This window comes from Indicator indicator, chromosome 7, assembly GCF_027791375.1.
Source record: "Indicator indicator isolate 239-I01 chromosome 7, UM_Iind_1.1, whole genome shotgun sequence".
NCBI lineage: Eukaryota > Metazoa > Chordata > Aves > Piciformes > Indicatoridae > Indicator > Indicator indicator.
This window is the reverse complement of record NC_072016.1, coordinates 27,678,472-27,694,404: the sequence shown is the minus strand read 5'-3', so window position 1 is coordinate 27,694,404 and position 15,933 is coordinate 27,678,472. Positions and strand designations below refer to the sequence as shown.

General features: G+C 38.6%; 1 protein-coding gene across 1 annotated transcript in view; it reads left to right on the top strand.

The window, feature by feature from the left end:
* The window catches only part of CCSER2 (coiled-coil serine rich protein 2), a 51,260-nt gene extending 35,569 nt beyond the window's left edge, over nt 1-15,691 (top strand). Inside the window, exons 10-11 of the mRNA XM_054382407.1 lie at nt 5,503-5,587; nt 15,597-15,691. Coding sequence (XP_054238382.1) covers nt 5,503-5,587; nt 15,597-15,691 — 180 coding nt within the window. The remainder of the gene's footprint in view (nt 1-5,502; nt 5,588-15,596) is intronic.
* The last annotated feature ends 242 nt before the right edge of the window (nt 15,692-15,933 follow it).

The following is a 15,933-nucleotide window of genomic DNA, read 5'->3' as shown; positions in this document are numbered from 1 at the left end:
AATAGATGCTGGAATAAGCTAGAAAATGGTAAGAGTGGCAACTGGCTATTAAAATATTTCAGTTGGGGTGAGGGTTAGACTGGATGGTCTTTGAGGTCTCTTCCAAACAGATATATTTTGTGAGCTGCAGAAATTTATTGCAGCTCTTCTGTCCATTTGGAACAGACAATATTTCTGATCACTTTATGGTTCACCCAGTAAAGAGGCAAGTGAATATAATGAAACATACTCTTTTTTTTAAATATCACAGAATGGCTTGAGTTGGAAGGGACTTTAAAGATCATCTAGTTCCAACATTACTGCTATGGGCAGGGACACCTCTGACTGTACCAGGTTGCTTAGAGCTTCATCCAGCATGGTTTTAAACATTTCCAGGAGTAAGACATGCCATTAAACATATTTTCTTTAGAAGCTATGCTTTTATCTCTTGTTTTCCATTATTACCAGTTATTTCCAGAACATAGTCCATCCTGAGGTGATTATAAACTTGTCTGGTGCTATGCGTTTTAGAGAACACAGTTTTTGAAAGTACATTTAGTTGTTTGCGTTTTTTTTTCATGTTTTTTTTTTCCTATCTAAAAGTTAAATATGTATATAAATGGAAGCTATGTAACTTCAGGTTAATCATTGGAACTTAATATTCATGCACTAAAACCTAGTGGCTGAAAAGACATCTTTTGGAAATTGGGCCTATTAATAATCAATGGGTAGGTACCAATTGCCTGGCTGCTCTGTCTGCTGCATGGTATTTCTTGTAACTAGTCTCCTGACAGTGTGCTGAAAACCTATGGAATTTCTGATTGATAACTTGGAATTTTTAGTGAGCTGTCCTTAGGATAAAGGCTTGTACAAGTATTCCCTGACAGGGGTAGACCGTGGTGTTTTTAGAAGGATTTCTTACAGCTCTCTTTCACAGAATACACTTGCAGTTAATCAAGGGTTGTTTTGGTTGGAGAAGACCTCTAAGGTCATTGAGGCCTACCTTCAACCCAACACCACCATGGCTATTGAAGTATGTCCCCAAGTGCCGTGTCCATACATTTCTTGAACTCCTCCAGGGACGGTGACTCTGCCACCTCCCTGGGCAGTCTGTTCTAATACCTGAACACTCTTACTTAGGTTTTGAGCGTAACATTTCCTGAGAAGCTGAAGTTGACAGGAATAGCTTACAAAGAACCTTGTCACATCTGTCTTGCAGACTTTGCAGCATTAATTCTGTAATATTAAGTACCGATACTGTTTTTAAGATTTTGAGGGCAAAGGGGTTATATGTCGAGTTTATGTCCTCAAGTTATTTGGTTTGTCAAAGTGGAAAAGTTGTTCGCAGATGCTGAGAAGTAAAAGGCAAGCAAGTGAACTACAAAGCCCTGAATTTGGTTGGCAATGTATGTAAGATTCTGACTTCTGAGGTTCATTAGTGTAACACAACTACTATTTCATGGATGCTCAGTAGATAGCATATAGTAAAAGCTTTTTTTTCTTTTTGCTGTCAGAGTAGTACACAGTGATTAAGCTTTGCTTCCTAAACCTGTATGCATTCTTGTCTTTGACAAAATGACAACAAAAACCCTCAGTCTGCATGGGAGCATGCTTATTTTTGTTCTTAGCTACATCTCTGCTTCTGCACTGAGATCTTCCTTACTTTCCATTTGAACCTTCCAGTTTTTTCCAAAGCCTTTCACATTTGTTTGATGAACCTTTGTAATACTTCATCTTTTTTTGTGTACTTTTTTTTTTTGACCTCCTTCAACCTTGGCCTTAAACTTCCTTTGTGATTTGACTCTGGAACTATGAATTTAACTTTTCAGATTTTGAAGCCAAGTTACTATATTAGTGTTTATCTTAACATTCAGCCCGGGTTTCTCTCATTCTCTCTGTCATTTCTTTGCTGATCTGTTATAACATGCATTCTTAGTGAGACAGAACCATAGCCGGACTTTGGATAGTCGCATTGTGCATCTGTTTCTTGTGCTACAGTGATAGCACATAACATGTAGGGGCATACATAGAAGAAAGGCCCTTTAAAATCTTCATAGGTTTAGTGCAAATCAGCACATAAGGTGCTGTTTTCTTTTTTTTTTTTTTTTTGACCTGAATACTTCCCAAGGACTATTGCATGTCAGAAGTGCTCATTAATCATCATTTTCTGGGTGTTAAACGGCAAGAGGAGACTTGTTGTTTGCATTAATATTTGAAGTATGTCATTCTAGGTTTGGTCATGATCTGGAGCTGTGAGAAGTGGCAATGCTAGGTGAAATGCAGCAAAAAAATCACCTGTACTTGGAAGTGCTCAAATGCTCCAGCTGTATGGATAAAAATGTATCTTTCCCATGTTTTTGGTTCTGTAACAGAGAAGTCTTTTTAAAAGCAGAAACCGTTTTGGATATTGGTGTATCCTTGAACAAGAGCCAGAATATTTGGCTGATGGCCTAAAGTTTCTGTGTAGCAATAGCTTAGAAATGTTTCTCTTGTCCTTTTCTGGCAGAAGCAATTACTTTCATTCACGTGATTGCTCATTCCAAGGCTGAGGTTTCTTCATGGCAGTAGAAAACCTCTGCTTTTCCAGTGCAGTTAGTTAGGACTTCATAAAGCACTTAGCAGCAATTGTACAATTCATCAGAATCTCTGAAGAACATTCATCCCTTTTATTTTTTTTCCTGGTTCTTAGTCTACTTTATTTCAGCTGCTCTTATTTTGCCACTCCCGAGTCTCCTAGTTAGCCTGGGATTTAAAGTTCTGAATCACTTATCTTTTGGAATGCTTTTGCTGTTTCACAATTCTAGTGTCTGGGAGGTGAGAGGGATGGCATCTAAGTTTAGTGGCTTGATGCACAGAGCAGATGGGGGGAGGAGCTGCTGAAATGCAAGTGGAAAGACTTGCTTCAAAACCCAGAAAAATCCCATTGAAATCCCATCAAATGTTTCTGTTTTGTTTTTTAAATATTGAGGTAAGTCATATTCTCATCTTTCAGTTCTGGCATTGTGTTTTTTTGTAAGATTTAAGGACTATGTAATAAATTCTCAGTATATCCTCATCCATACTTGGTTCAATTGATGTTGAGTTTAATTACCTTATCTGATGTGTAATTGAACAGTGCTTGTTATGATTTTTTTTTTTTAAACAAATGAGGAATCTGGCATTTATTTGACATTTGCCTATATGAGCAGTATAAACTCTCAAGACGACTTCTGCCAGATGAAGAGCTGGTTATTTTGCTTCTCAGGAGGAGAATGTTCTCCTGCATTAGGGAAAAGGGGATTGAACAGTGCCTGGAGACCAGCCCAATTTAGGAGGCAAAATACTGAAGGAAGTTAACGTGCACTTGCTTGATTTACTTCTGCAGTCAGAGTAATGCTTAAATAGCATGAACAATTATTGAGAGGAGTGTACTCTTGAGAGGAGTGTACTTAATATTGTGCTCTGAAGTGCTAATATGGATACTTAAAAATTACTGCAATGTATCAAAGCATCTAAATATTTATTTGCTTTTACAGTAGTATCACAACTGTTATCTAGCTCAGCTGTCTTATATTTGTCTTAATCTCTCTCTTTAAAGAGAAGGGAAAGGATATAAAATTTTCACCTCCCTTCTTGATGCATTAAAAAAATCAAAGACCTCTGCAAAAAAGCCCATTGCCAACTTGGATAAATCTCTACAAGGTGAAACCTATTCTTGATGGTACTATGCTTTTTACTCTCTGAGGATTCAGTTATTTTTTAGAGAGCAGAAAGAATACTTTGTTATTGCATCACCTTGACAAAATTGAGGATGAAGTGTGAACAAACCCAAGAAATTAAGTGTTCTTTTTTACAGTGCTGTGAAAATACAAAGCTGTTGTTCATGTCTCATCAATCATTAATTTCGTTCCCAGGAATATTTCTGTATTTAATACTCAGCTGATGCAGCTTAAGTTATTTTTTCATCTTTCTTGACTGAAATGAGTACTGTTGTTCCATGCCGCAGCCTAAAAATTGTGTTGATTTTAATGGCTACTGATGAAGGATTTCAAGTGTTAGGTAATCAATATCTCCATCTAGAGAGAATCAGAATAGAGAACTTGTTTAATTTTTTACCTTGGTTTTTGCTCCATGAATCATTTCATCTCAGCTTCTGAGGAAGAACAAAGAAGTCTTGTCAGACTTTTTTCTTTTATTTCCTGTTCTAAAGTCTTCTGGCTGGCAAATTCTAAAACTTGATTAAATGCATGTGTTAAGTTACATCTTAGCAGTACTGAGGTTTGGAATAGTTGTAGGTAAAATTTAACTAGACTAAAATAAATGGAACATCAGGGAAGTGTTTATAGTTATCCTATGATAAATAAAAGCAGATTATTTCTCTATAGAAATAATGTAATGTTTAACTTTTTTTTTCAAAAGAAGCAGCATGGAAATAAAACTTCATTGTTTGTCCAGCCCTGGCAGTATTACCTGCAGCAGATATGCCAGCAGAGAAACTGGAGAGGAGGGACAAACTGTGTTCGTGCTTTCTTTGATACAGATGTTCCTTCAGATATCTTATGCTTGCTGTCTTAGAGTAACTACAACTGGTTTCTGTTGATACCTGCTGGTTACTGGTAGGCAGGAGGCAGTGGCAGTCATTACTGTTAGCACAATATTCCAGAACTCGTAGAGGCGGAAGTTTTCAGCTGCTAAATGGCAAAGGGATTGTAAAGACATAAACCTGTTTTGCTGAAGTAGGAAGTCAAGATTATGCAATTTAAGAGGGCAGTTTGAGCTTGGATAGATTTCTTTTAAACGCAAGGGTATGGAGAAAATTATGGATTGCATACAATTTCTTTCTGGTTTTGAGAATGAAGCAGCTACGATGTGTCACTGCTGTGGTGATGTAAAACGTTTTGTCTGACAGCCCAACCCAGCAATGACATAGACATGTGCAGTTCTCTAATCCTGTACTAGAAGACTCAAGGGCCAAGAGCAAAGTGAAGGGAAAACAGCTCCATGTTACTTCTCTTCTACATTTAATAATAATGATATCCAAACATGAGGGAAGTGGCCTCCAAAGTGCTAGGATTTGCTAGGAAATCTGTTTCTATGCATTTGAAAGTTTTTGTTGTAAACTAAAGCTGACAGGATTTCCAGGAGATTAGTACGAAAAAAACTTACTGCTTGCTGAGGCATTTTAAAAACGTTTGAAAGCTGAAAAAATACAATTTTAGGCATGTATTTCTAAAAAGAAAAGCTCAGCTCCTATACTTTTCCCTTGAAACCATCTTTAAAAGATGTATAAGCATATATATATATATACACACTGAATAAAAATTGAGGCATTTTGTGAGATTTTTTTTCACTAGTTCAGGGCATCATCATGTCATTTTTTTCTCTGGGCTCTAACATATGTAGCATTTGCTTTTACAAAGTACAACAACTGGGAAGTGATACCTTTTGGGGGGGGTAAAAAAAGAATGGGATGGCTTTTTGGTGTCTTGTTTTTCCCTGTTCTCTTTTTTTATTATACTTCTCCCCCTCTCTCTTTCTGCACAGGGTGGGTATTCTGCTCCCTCCTTCTCTCCCTGGCAGGGCTCATTCCAGGGCATCCCTCGGACTGTGCCACCGCACCGCAGACAGAGTGAGTCTGTACTTCTCACTCATCTCCCTCACCATGTTCCAGTAGAAGCTTCCCTTTTGCACGCACTGTTCATCTCGTAGTATCCTCCTTTCTCAGGCAGTTTTACAGGCCTACACCGTAGCCTGTGGCTAACCAAAATGCTTCCTTCAGCCAGTGTATGAGCAACTACAACTTAGAGCTTTGTAACAGTTATTAAATGCTGATTTACTTCAGCAGTTCTTCAGGCAAACCTGAGTAGCCCCTTGTTTTCAGTCTTGTCTTAACATGAATCTTGCTTGCTGCGTTTTCCCTGTCTTTTTCATGGCTGTAATATACTGTCCTGTTTGTGTATGTGTTCTGTTTGCTCATAAGTCTGCACATGTGCATATGTGGATATATTGACATAAATATGTTGTGGATGTACTTAAAATGTCAGTGAGAGTGTTGTTGTCATTGCCTCTCACAAGAAATTTTCTTAACATTTTAGAATGACTTCCTTGAAACTAATTTTTTTTTTTTGTCCCATTTGGTATTTGTTGCAAAAAGGCTTCTAATTCATTGAAGTGGCTGTTGCAAAACTTGCATGATTTATTAACATTCCTTATGTGCTAGCTACAGCGTGGGCTGCTGTAAGATGCATTTGTTCTGTTGGCTTGGATCTGCAAAAAAAAGACAATTTTTGATTTTGAAACTGTATGCTTACGTAGACATAGAGAAATGGTAAGTCTTACTTTGTGCTTTGGGATTGCATTGTAAGCAGATAATTGTTCAAAGAAATATAACTAGATCATAAAGTTATATTTTTTTTTTTTATGTACTGTAATTTGAGAATTACAGTGTCTCTGCCTAGCAAAGCCCAAGAGTGTATTTGGACAAGAAATAAAAGAGTAAAATGCTGGAAAAGAAGTAAGATTTGTAGGGCCAATGGAGATCTGGAGATCTGAAGAGTAAGCTGCACCTTGGAAAACAAAACTTAAATGTATTTGAGATTGCAATAATCTTATTTCAATTGCAAGAAAAATGTATCTTGTGTAAAGTATTTTATAAATTGTGTTTCAAATACTCTCTTGATGTTTTTGTGACAATGTTCTTAATCAGCTCATCAGGAATGTATAGCCTGTTTCTTAGGCTTTCTTCTGTGCAATGGAGAGATGTGCTTCATTTCCTGTGGTGTTTGATGTGGGGCTCAGCCTGTGTGTATACCGAATGTAAAACCCCTGAAGCAGATCATCATGTCTTCTTGTTTCTGGAACCCAGCAACAGCACAGCCTAACTATTTTCTTGTCCTCTCAGCAGAGAGTCCAGGTTTACAAAGATCAGTTCTAGGGTTGAAGAACATATAAATTTCACATTTTTTGGAGATTACTAATTTGAGAGTCAGAATGGGAGCGTCAGGTCTGAGCTACCAGATGTGTACCTCTGTTGTCATGTTTGCTTTGCTAAACTGAAGGAGAAAACTCTGCTAATTTCTTAGCAGTTCTCTGAGCTCCCACCTTTTTATTCCACTAACTCCAGCTTCTTATTCTGGGATTCCATAGCACACTTCCATGACTAAAGCAAGTTGGATCTTTTAGTTTGCATCTTATATGCTCTATTAGTAAGAGAAATGAGTGAAAACTTGCCCTTGGCTAATTAACCTAAACTCTAATTAACCTACTGCTTAGGAAAATGTTTCCTATAGTTGAGTGTTCCTAGCCTTTTTCTTTGTCTTGGGTTTGATGAAAAGATAAATACTAAAAACAAAGATACAGTGTAAATGATGAGGTTTCTTGGATGTTTTTGCTGGCAAACTTGTAAAATCGATGATTTACCACTGCGTGAAGAATACCTTAAAGCAGAACATTACTGCAATTATTAGCATCCTTCTTTTCCCACATTACTTTTCCCTTGGTTCAGTAGTTTTAGGCCTGCTGGTTTTTGAGCTAATATGGAATGTCAAATGTCAGGGTTTGAGACAAGCATTGTTGAGCTGGGTATAACCACTAAGAAAACAGCCTTAAAGTCTATGCTGATGTTCTTTGTGATAATATAGAGAAGGTGTTGGGAACATCAAGTAAGTCTCAGTTTTAATTTGGCTATGCTTTCTGTCTGGAGATCTTGGATTTCAGTCATTTTTTTTCTTTTACCTTCTGGATCCCAAACCCAAAATATCATCTGTGCTTGTGAATACTGCAGACTCCATTACTGCTTTGATCGTGGATATACGTATCACTCGCAAGCACCGTAAATTGTCAGGGCATAAATCTGTAAATTGTTCATATTTAGTTGTTTGTATACTATGATACAGTTTTATTGCTGCTATACAGGACAGGTAATATATCTTTGCTCTCTAATATTACAATGCTATCACCTGCTTAGGGTTCATCTCTATTAGCAGGAGTTGGTCTTGACATACCTGCTGCTTGATTTGCCCTATCAACATTAACATATCACTGCACTTCAGAACTGGGTGTGTGTTTTATACTTAATTTTTTAGTATTTTCACATTTATTAACTTTATTGCTTCAGCAGCTGTGAAACAATCCAGCATTTTGTATTTCATAACAGTACATTGATTGTTGTCATTTTATGAACAAAGCTATGGGGTTTACTCCTATAACATTCATATTCTGGAGCTTTAATGATGCAGTTAGATTCATGTTGTCAATGAACATATTATGAGCTCTCACTGTAATGCAAGAATATTATACCACTTTCTCTAGGTTCCTAGTCCCAAGTGTTTCTACACACAGAAACCCTGATTTAAAAAATGCTTTCTTACTCAGGCATTGTCTTGTTCACATCTCCACTTACTGTGCACTTCAAGGAAAAAGTATTTAGACATTTTGTATAGAAGCATTACAAATAAAAATAACGTAAGCAATTCTAGCAGGTGATATGTAGCTTTTTATAACTGGCAAGAAAGCTGCGGTGTGCGCATTGAATCTGCTCCCAGCTTTGCTTTTTCATGCGTTTTTTTGTTGGTTGTTCAACATGGAAATGATTCCAAACCTTTATTTAATGATTCAGGTTCTTTGTGGGGTGTACAAAGTGTTGGTGGTAGCAGAAAAAAAGTTGCTTCAGAATATGATCTTGGAAGTTCTATTACTTATGTTAAGAGAGTGGCAAATTATTTGAAATGTCCTGGACTCATTGCATTTTTGTCCTTTATATGGAATGATTTTTTGCTGTGAGAAATGAGTGTTAAGCTATAAGAAGAAATGCCTTCTAAGAAAAGCTTCCTTCTCTCAAGTTGAATAATTGCAGGTTGCTGGAAATGTCTCCTGTACCTTAACCAAGTGTATATTTGCAAACAAAAGTTAATCTTTTCATGAGGTTGTATTTGTCTGTTCGCAGATTGCATCGGATTGGAAGGGACCCTCAAAGGTCATCTTGTCCAGCTTACCTGCAGTCATCAGGGACACCTCCAACTAGATCAGGCAGCCCAGGGCCACATCGAGTCTGATCTTGAATGTCTGCAGGGACAGGGCCTCAACCACGTCTCTGGGCACCCTGTTCCAGTATTTCACCACTGTCATTGTAGAGAACTTCCTCCTTGTGTCCAACCTAAATATACCCTGCTATAGTTTCAAACCATTGCCCCTTGTCCTATCACTACAAGCCCTTCTAAACAGTCCTTCCCCAGCCTTCCTGTAGGTCCCCTTCAGGTACTGAAATGCATCTATAAGGTCTCCCCAGACCCTTCTCTTCTTCAGGCAGAACAGTCCCAATTCTTTCAGCCTGTTTTCGTAAGTGAGGTGCTCCAGCCCTCTGATCATCTTCATGGCCCTCTTCTGGATCTGCTCCAGGAGGTCTGTGTTTCTCTTGTGTTGGGAGTCCCATAGCTGGACACACTACTTTGGGTGAGATCTCACCAGAGGAGAACAGAAAGGCAGAACTGCCTCTCGAATTGCTGGCTACACCATTTACTTTCTGGGCTTCAAGTGCACACTGTTGGCTCATGTCCAGCTTTCATCCACCAGAACCCCCAAGTCATCTTCTGCAGAGCTGCTCTCAATTTCATCCTCCCCCAGCCTGTATTGATATTGAGGATTTTCCCGACTGAGGTGCAGGACCTTGCATGTGGCCTTGTTGAACCTCATGAGATTCTTCTCAGCCCATCTCTCCAACCTGTCCAGGTCCCTCTGGATGGCATCCTGTCTCTGTCATATCGACCCTACCACTCAGCTTGGTATCATTGCAAACTTGCTGAGAGTTCACTCAACCTCACTGTCAATATCATTGAAGTTACTGAACAGCACTGGTCCCAGTAAAGACCCTTGAGGGACACCACTTATCACCCCTCTCCATCTGGACATTAAGCTGTTGGCCACTACCTTTGCATACGATCATCCAACTCATTCCTTGTCCACTGGACAGTCTACCCATCAAATCCATATCTCTCCAGTTTAGACAGAAAGATGTTGTGGGGGACTGTGTCAAAGGCTTTACAGATAGATGACATCTGTTGGTCTTCCCTTGTCCACTGATGTAGTCACTGTATTGTAGAAAGCCACTAGGTTGGTCAGTCAGGACTTGCCCTTAGTGAAGCCATGATGACTGTCTTGCATCTCTGTCCTCCATGTGTTTTAGAATACCTTCCAGGAGGATCAGTTCCATGATCTTTCCAGGAACAGAAGTGAGGCTGACAGGTCAGTGATTTCCGGGGTCCTCCTTTTTACCCTTTTTTAAAATAGGTGCAATGTTTCCCTTCTTCCAGTCTTCAGGGACCTCACTTGACTGCCAGCACTTTTCAAATATTGTGGAGAATGGCTTGGCAACTACATCAGCTTGGCACTACTTTGGAACTCTGGGATGCATCTCATCATGTTCCATAGATTCATATATGTTCAGGTTTCTCTGGTGGTCTTGACTTGATCTTCCCTTATGCTGGGAGGGTCTTTACCCTGCTGGTCTGCACCTAGAGGTCTCAACTCGGAAGGGGGTTGGAGCAAGATTTCCTGTGAAGACTGAGGCAAAAAAAGTTTGAATACCTCATCCTTCTCCTTTTCTGTTGACACCAGCTCTCTGTTCTTACTCATCAGCAGGACAACACTTTTGTTAACTTTCCTTTGCTGGTTAATGGACCTGTAGGAGCCTTTCTTGGTATTCTTCATGTCCCTTGCCACATTCAGCTCTAGCTCTGCCTCTGCCTTCCTGACCTCATCTCTATGCAACCAGACAGTGTTCCTGTGCTCCTCCCAGGTTACCTGTCCCTGTTTCCACTGTCTATGCAGTTCCCTCTTGCTCTTTATTTTGAGCATCAGGTCTTTATTCATCTGTGCCCATCTTTACTTGATTTCTTACTCATGGGAATCAAGAGCTTTTGCACTCTAAGGTTCATGTCCTTAATGATCTGCCAACTGTGCTGTGCTCCCTTGTCCCTGATGAATCTTTACCACGGGGTCCTACTGACTAACTACCTAAGGAGCTGGAAGTTTGCCTTCCTAACATTTAGTCCTGACTTTGACTATTTGCCTGCCCCATATCACTTAGGACTGCAAAGTTCACCGGTGCATGATCACTGCAGCCCAGGTTGCCCCCAGTCTTGACATCACTGATTGATGAGTTCCTTTGCATTTGTGACCCTCAAGTCCAGTATTGCATTCTGTGGGGTAGGGCTGTCTATTATCTGCCTCAAGAAGTTATTACTGAGGCACTGCAGGAGCCTCCCTGATAGCCTACAGCTTGCTGTGCTACTTTCCCAGCATGTGTCAGGGTAACTGAAGTCCCCCAGCAGGATAAGAGCCTGTGAGTGCAAAGCCTCCTCTGGCTGGAGTAGAAAGGCTTCATCAGTGGACTTTCCTTGATCTGGTGACCTGTAGCAGACACCAACCGCAAGGTTGCCTTTGTCTCTAATTTTTATCCACAAGCTTTTGACCTGTTCATGGCAGTTCTTCAAGGACAATTCCTCGTTCTCTGTCCCTTTCCTGACATATAGAGGGCATCTCCACCCTTCCTTCCTTGACTGTTCCTGCAGTGAAATGAGGGATGTCAAACTGATCAGAAAACAAAAAAAAAACTTACCTAGTGGGGTTTGTGTCCCTTTTTCCCCATCTCCTTTCTAAAAAGAAACCATGCCAGTGCGGAGTCTCTTGAAGCTGGAGCTGCTAGGAAGATGAGTTATTAAACAGTATGAGCAATGTAAACGAAATATGCAGTACAGCATACCTTGTTCATTGTTAGAGATCTTGTATGTGCATGGATGCAAATATTTTTGATCTGTAGTTGTAATCCTACACACAATTTCTAAATAGTATTTCACGTGTAAGAGATTAACTGTGTTGGAAGACTTGGAGTTGTAAGAGCAGAGGTATTCCATGCAATTCTTGTTAGAAATATGATTTGTACTGCATTACTTAAACACTGTTGTAACCTTTGTTTCTCAAAGTGGGATTAAAACCAGCAGGGGACATGGAAATTGATATTTAAATGGTGTAAAAGTTGCAGTTCTGTCATGGCAATTGCTCATTGTTTTGTCTTAGTCCTCTGACATCTGTCCTTGTCTTTTTCTTGTCTCTGCTTTCCCATTATGCCATTGGCAAGGAGTTGAGAAGTTAGTCCATTACTTCTGTGATAAAGCGTGGTACAGTACAACTTCAGATTTATTTCCATCTCCTCCTCATGCATTTTCACTGTAGTTTTTTTTTCCCTCTATGCATGATGCATGTCTATGAGATGTGCATGCAGTTCTCGGATTTTTCATTGCTTCACTTCCCTCATTCCTCAAAATACTGCAGGGAAAAAATGCCTTTACTTGATTCTATGGAGAGATCCTGCCAGCAGGAAAAAAAAAAAGTCTGTTTCTTTGTTGTGCACAAAGGAGCATGTGCACAAAGCTTTTTGGCTAGTGTACTTTTGGTTTGAGGAGAACTAATATTATTTCTTTATATTGCTCTCGAAATATTTTAAGAGTCTAACTCTGCGTTTTTGAAGCACCCTAAAGGAATTGCAGGTGTTTGTCCAGATAATTTTCTTCATGAAACAAAAAGAGACTGATTAGCAGGGCAGTCTACACCAAGTCATGGTCTGTCCCCACTTTGAAGCTTTATCGAAGTGCACTCAAAGCAATGCAGATGAATAACAGTTTTCTTAAGACTTTCATGGAAGTTGGAATGCTGCTTTTTCTTTCCATTCCCTCACCTTTTGATGGAATTGACCAAATACGAGTCCCTCTGCTGGACATATGGTCATGACTTCCCTAGCAAAAGGAAAACTTTGTGTGTAAGGCTAATATGTGAACTGTGGATTAGGCTAATACAGATTTCAGGGATAGATACTTTGTGAACTGTTAGTTATGTATTTTGGAAGTATTTCTTAGCTCTGTGTCATCTTAATATAGGTAACAATTTCTAGAGATCTGTAATTGTGGTAATTGGGCAGACTTTGACTAAGGAGAAATTCAAAACTAGAAAACTATGGTATTTAAAACAACCCAGCAATGATAATACCAGTGTCCTTATAATTTTTAGTCTGTAGCTGTTTTCTTCTTCTAAATAACTAACTTTCTGGATATTAAGCTTCTTAGACCTTTTTAGATTATGGAGGATGAGGAAAATATATATTTGGCTGTTTAGATACAAAAAAGTGAAATTTTCAAAATGGGAAAGTTCAAACATTACTTTGGTTTTGTCATAGCTTGAAAAATAGCATAATTGTAAGCTTGCTGGTTTGCTGTGTTTCAGATGGGTTTATTTTACTTTCTATGCAAATTTAATTTCTTCTGTAACTTACGCTTTTTTATTTTTGCTGGTTAGTAGAAGTGGGGTTGTTTGATAAGTAAAGTTAGTATTTGTAATGGTCAGGTTGGGTATTTGTCTGCATTTGAAACTGGCATTTAGAAACTCTTTCTAGGTGAGAAAATATTTTCAGACTATTTTTACATATTGAAATTTGACACACTATTGTTAGCTGTAAAGTGTGGTGGGTTGAAAATCGCCTCCCCCCCTTAAATTTACCAGACCAGCTCAGTTGTTAAAGCAGATCAAGCTGTATGTACAAGCAAAACTGCAATCTACAATGGAATGCAAGGAACAGGTACAAAATGTACAGTATTTACAATATTTACAGGTATTTACAATTGACAAACAGCTCCTCTCCCTACCCCCCTGTACACAAAAAGGGACAAGAGACAGAGCAGAGAAGTTGTTAATACCAGTCACAATAAAGCAGTGCAGCCAAGGTCAGTAAAGACAGGAGAAGCATCAGACAGATGAAAAAGCAAAAAAGAGAGATTGTTTACCCAACTGAATCTTATGGTAGATACCTCTCCAATGGGATTTTTTAGAACTATCATTATTTTCCTTTTTTACACCCAATAGTGGTTTATTTACGTTTTACCACTTTCTGTTCAAGATCTGTGGAAAATTTTTAAAGGCATAGCCTAAAACTACCACATAAAGGTAGTGGAGTTTTGCTTCAATTAGGATTAGAAAGTTTTCATTGAAGATTTAATTTAGTTGAAGTATATGTACAGGAACCAGGTATGTATTGCTTTGGTTTCTGCACTCGTTTTTAGCATTTTTTTTTGCAGCTAGGGTTACAAAGCTGTAACAGTTTTAGTATTCTGAATTACTGTGTTTAGTTCTTCCTTCCTGTAGGATTGTTTGGTTAAAAATAATTCACATAGTTAAGCTGGTTTTGGTCATGTAAGGAATAATGTTTTGATGCGTATTTGACACCATTTTGAAGGCTTTTAAAATTTCTTCTTCTTTCCAAAATTCATCTTACTCAGAGTGCTTAACATATTTGCACTTGACTTGGCTATTGCTTGCTGATTTCACTGATTCAGCTTAGATGTTACCTCTTCTTACAGGTAGAACCAGTGCATTCTAGAGGGAAAAATAGCTGGTAAACCAAATTTAGATTGAGAAACCTTGATATTTCTCTCATTACCATTCATTTGTTTATTTGTTTTTTTTTTTTTCTTGATGGTGAAACTTGAGGATTCAGTTTTCAGTAGTAATCATGCCAGGGAAAATACAAAAAGCTTAAAGAATCCTGAGGTGTGGTGATATCCAAGAAATGTAACAGTTCCCTTCCTTTAGAAAGATGATGAGAGTCATCCAAACGTGAAACATGCTGTAACTAAAATTTGTCTTAATACGTTTTGAGTCTTGTCATCAGTTGTAGAAGTTTTAATAATTCTTAGAAGAGTTGTATAGAAGTTGCAGGTCTGGGTTGTGTTTGTGGAGCTAGCACACAAATTAATCTTTAAAAGTCTTTTTACAGGGAAAAGCAAAGAGAAAGTAGAAATGACCCTGAAGAGGTACTGGCAAATCTCGTCTGACACATGTCTGATTAGCTTGTATCTTTTGATAAAGTGTGAAATCTTCATTGAGCTATCTTCTTGTTTATCAATGTAGTAGTATGTGATATCTAGCTTCACATATACTCCATTGTACCCTGTTGTTTTTTTATCAGCCCATTGAAATCCATTCAAGGTAAAACATAAGTGTAGTCTGGCGCCTAATTGCAACATGCCTGTATCCAATTTTCTGACTGCAGTAAGGCAAGGAAAGTGCACTGTAAGTTCATGTGGTCCATTCAACTCCTTTCCTGCCTGTATGGTATAGAACACTGATAAAAGGTTTAGGATAGTGAACCTGAGTATACAGTGAATAGAAATTAAAAGATGGATACAGTCTAATAGCCATTGCATTTGGGTATTAAGCACTCCAATCAGAGCTGATCAGTACTCATGTGCCATTCTTGCACTGTCCTGCAGACTTAGGTGGGGAACCATCAGCCATGCCATTTTTTGTTTGATGTGTTTTTTTTTAAGCTAACTTGTTTCTTGGTTTTTTTGGTTTTTTTTTGTTTTTTTTTTTTCCTTATGTTGTTGTGTATTTCAGTGCTGGTTTAATTTCTTCCACTTGCATTTGTAGATGCTTCATGAACCATCCTGTTTTGCCAAAGTCCAACTTTTTATTTAAAAACTGAACAGATAAACAGCCTTTATCAAGTATCCAGCCAGCACATGTTGGATTCAGAATGTTATCTGGTGGGTTTTTTTGCCTAATACACAATTGCATTCTTTTATTTTTAACAGCCTCAAGTACTACAGCCTTCCAGCAGCCTTCCCAGTTCCACAGACCTCGCCCAGGGAAAACTAATAAAAATGCCACGTATCGAGGCCCACAGTGAATATCCTAAACGTGGTCTGCATGAAAATAGCAATCGTCGGAATCAGGATGCTGCAAATGGCTCTCTCCCAAATAACCTGAATGACGTAAACTCTGTAAAGAGCATAGAGTCAAACATAAAGGAGGAGAATGCATCGTATTTGGAAAATATGAAAAATAAAAACACTGAAGACACTGGAGATGTAGCTTGTAATAAAGACGGTACATTGCCATCGCATTCCTGTTTTCAGGCCTCTACACAAG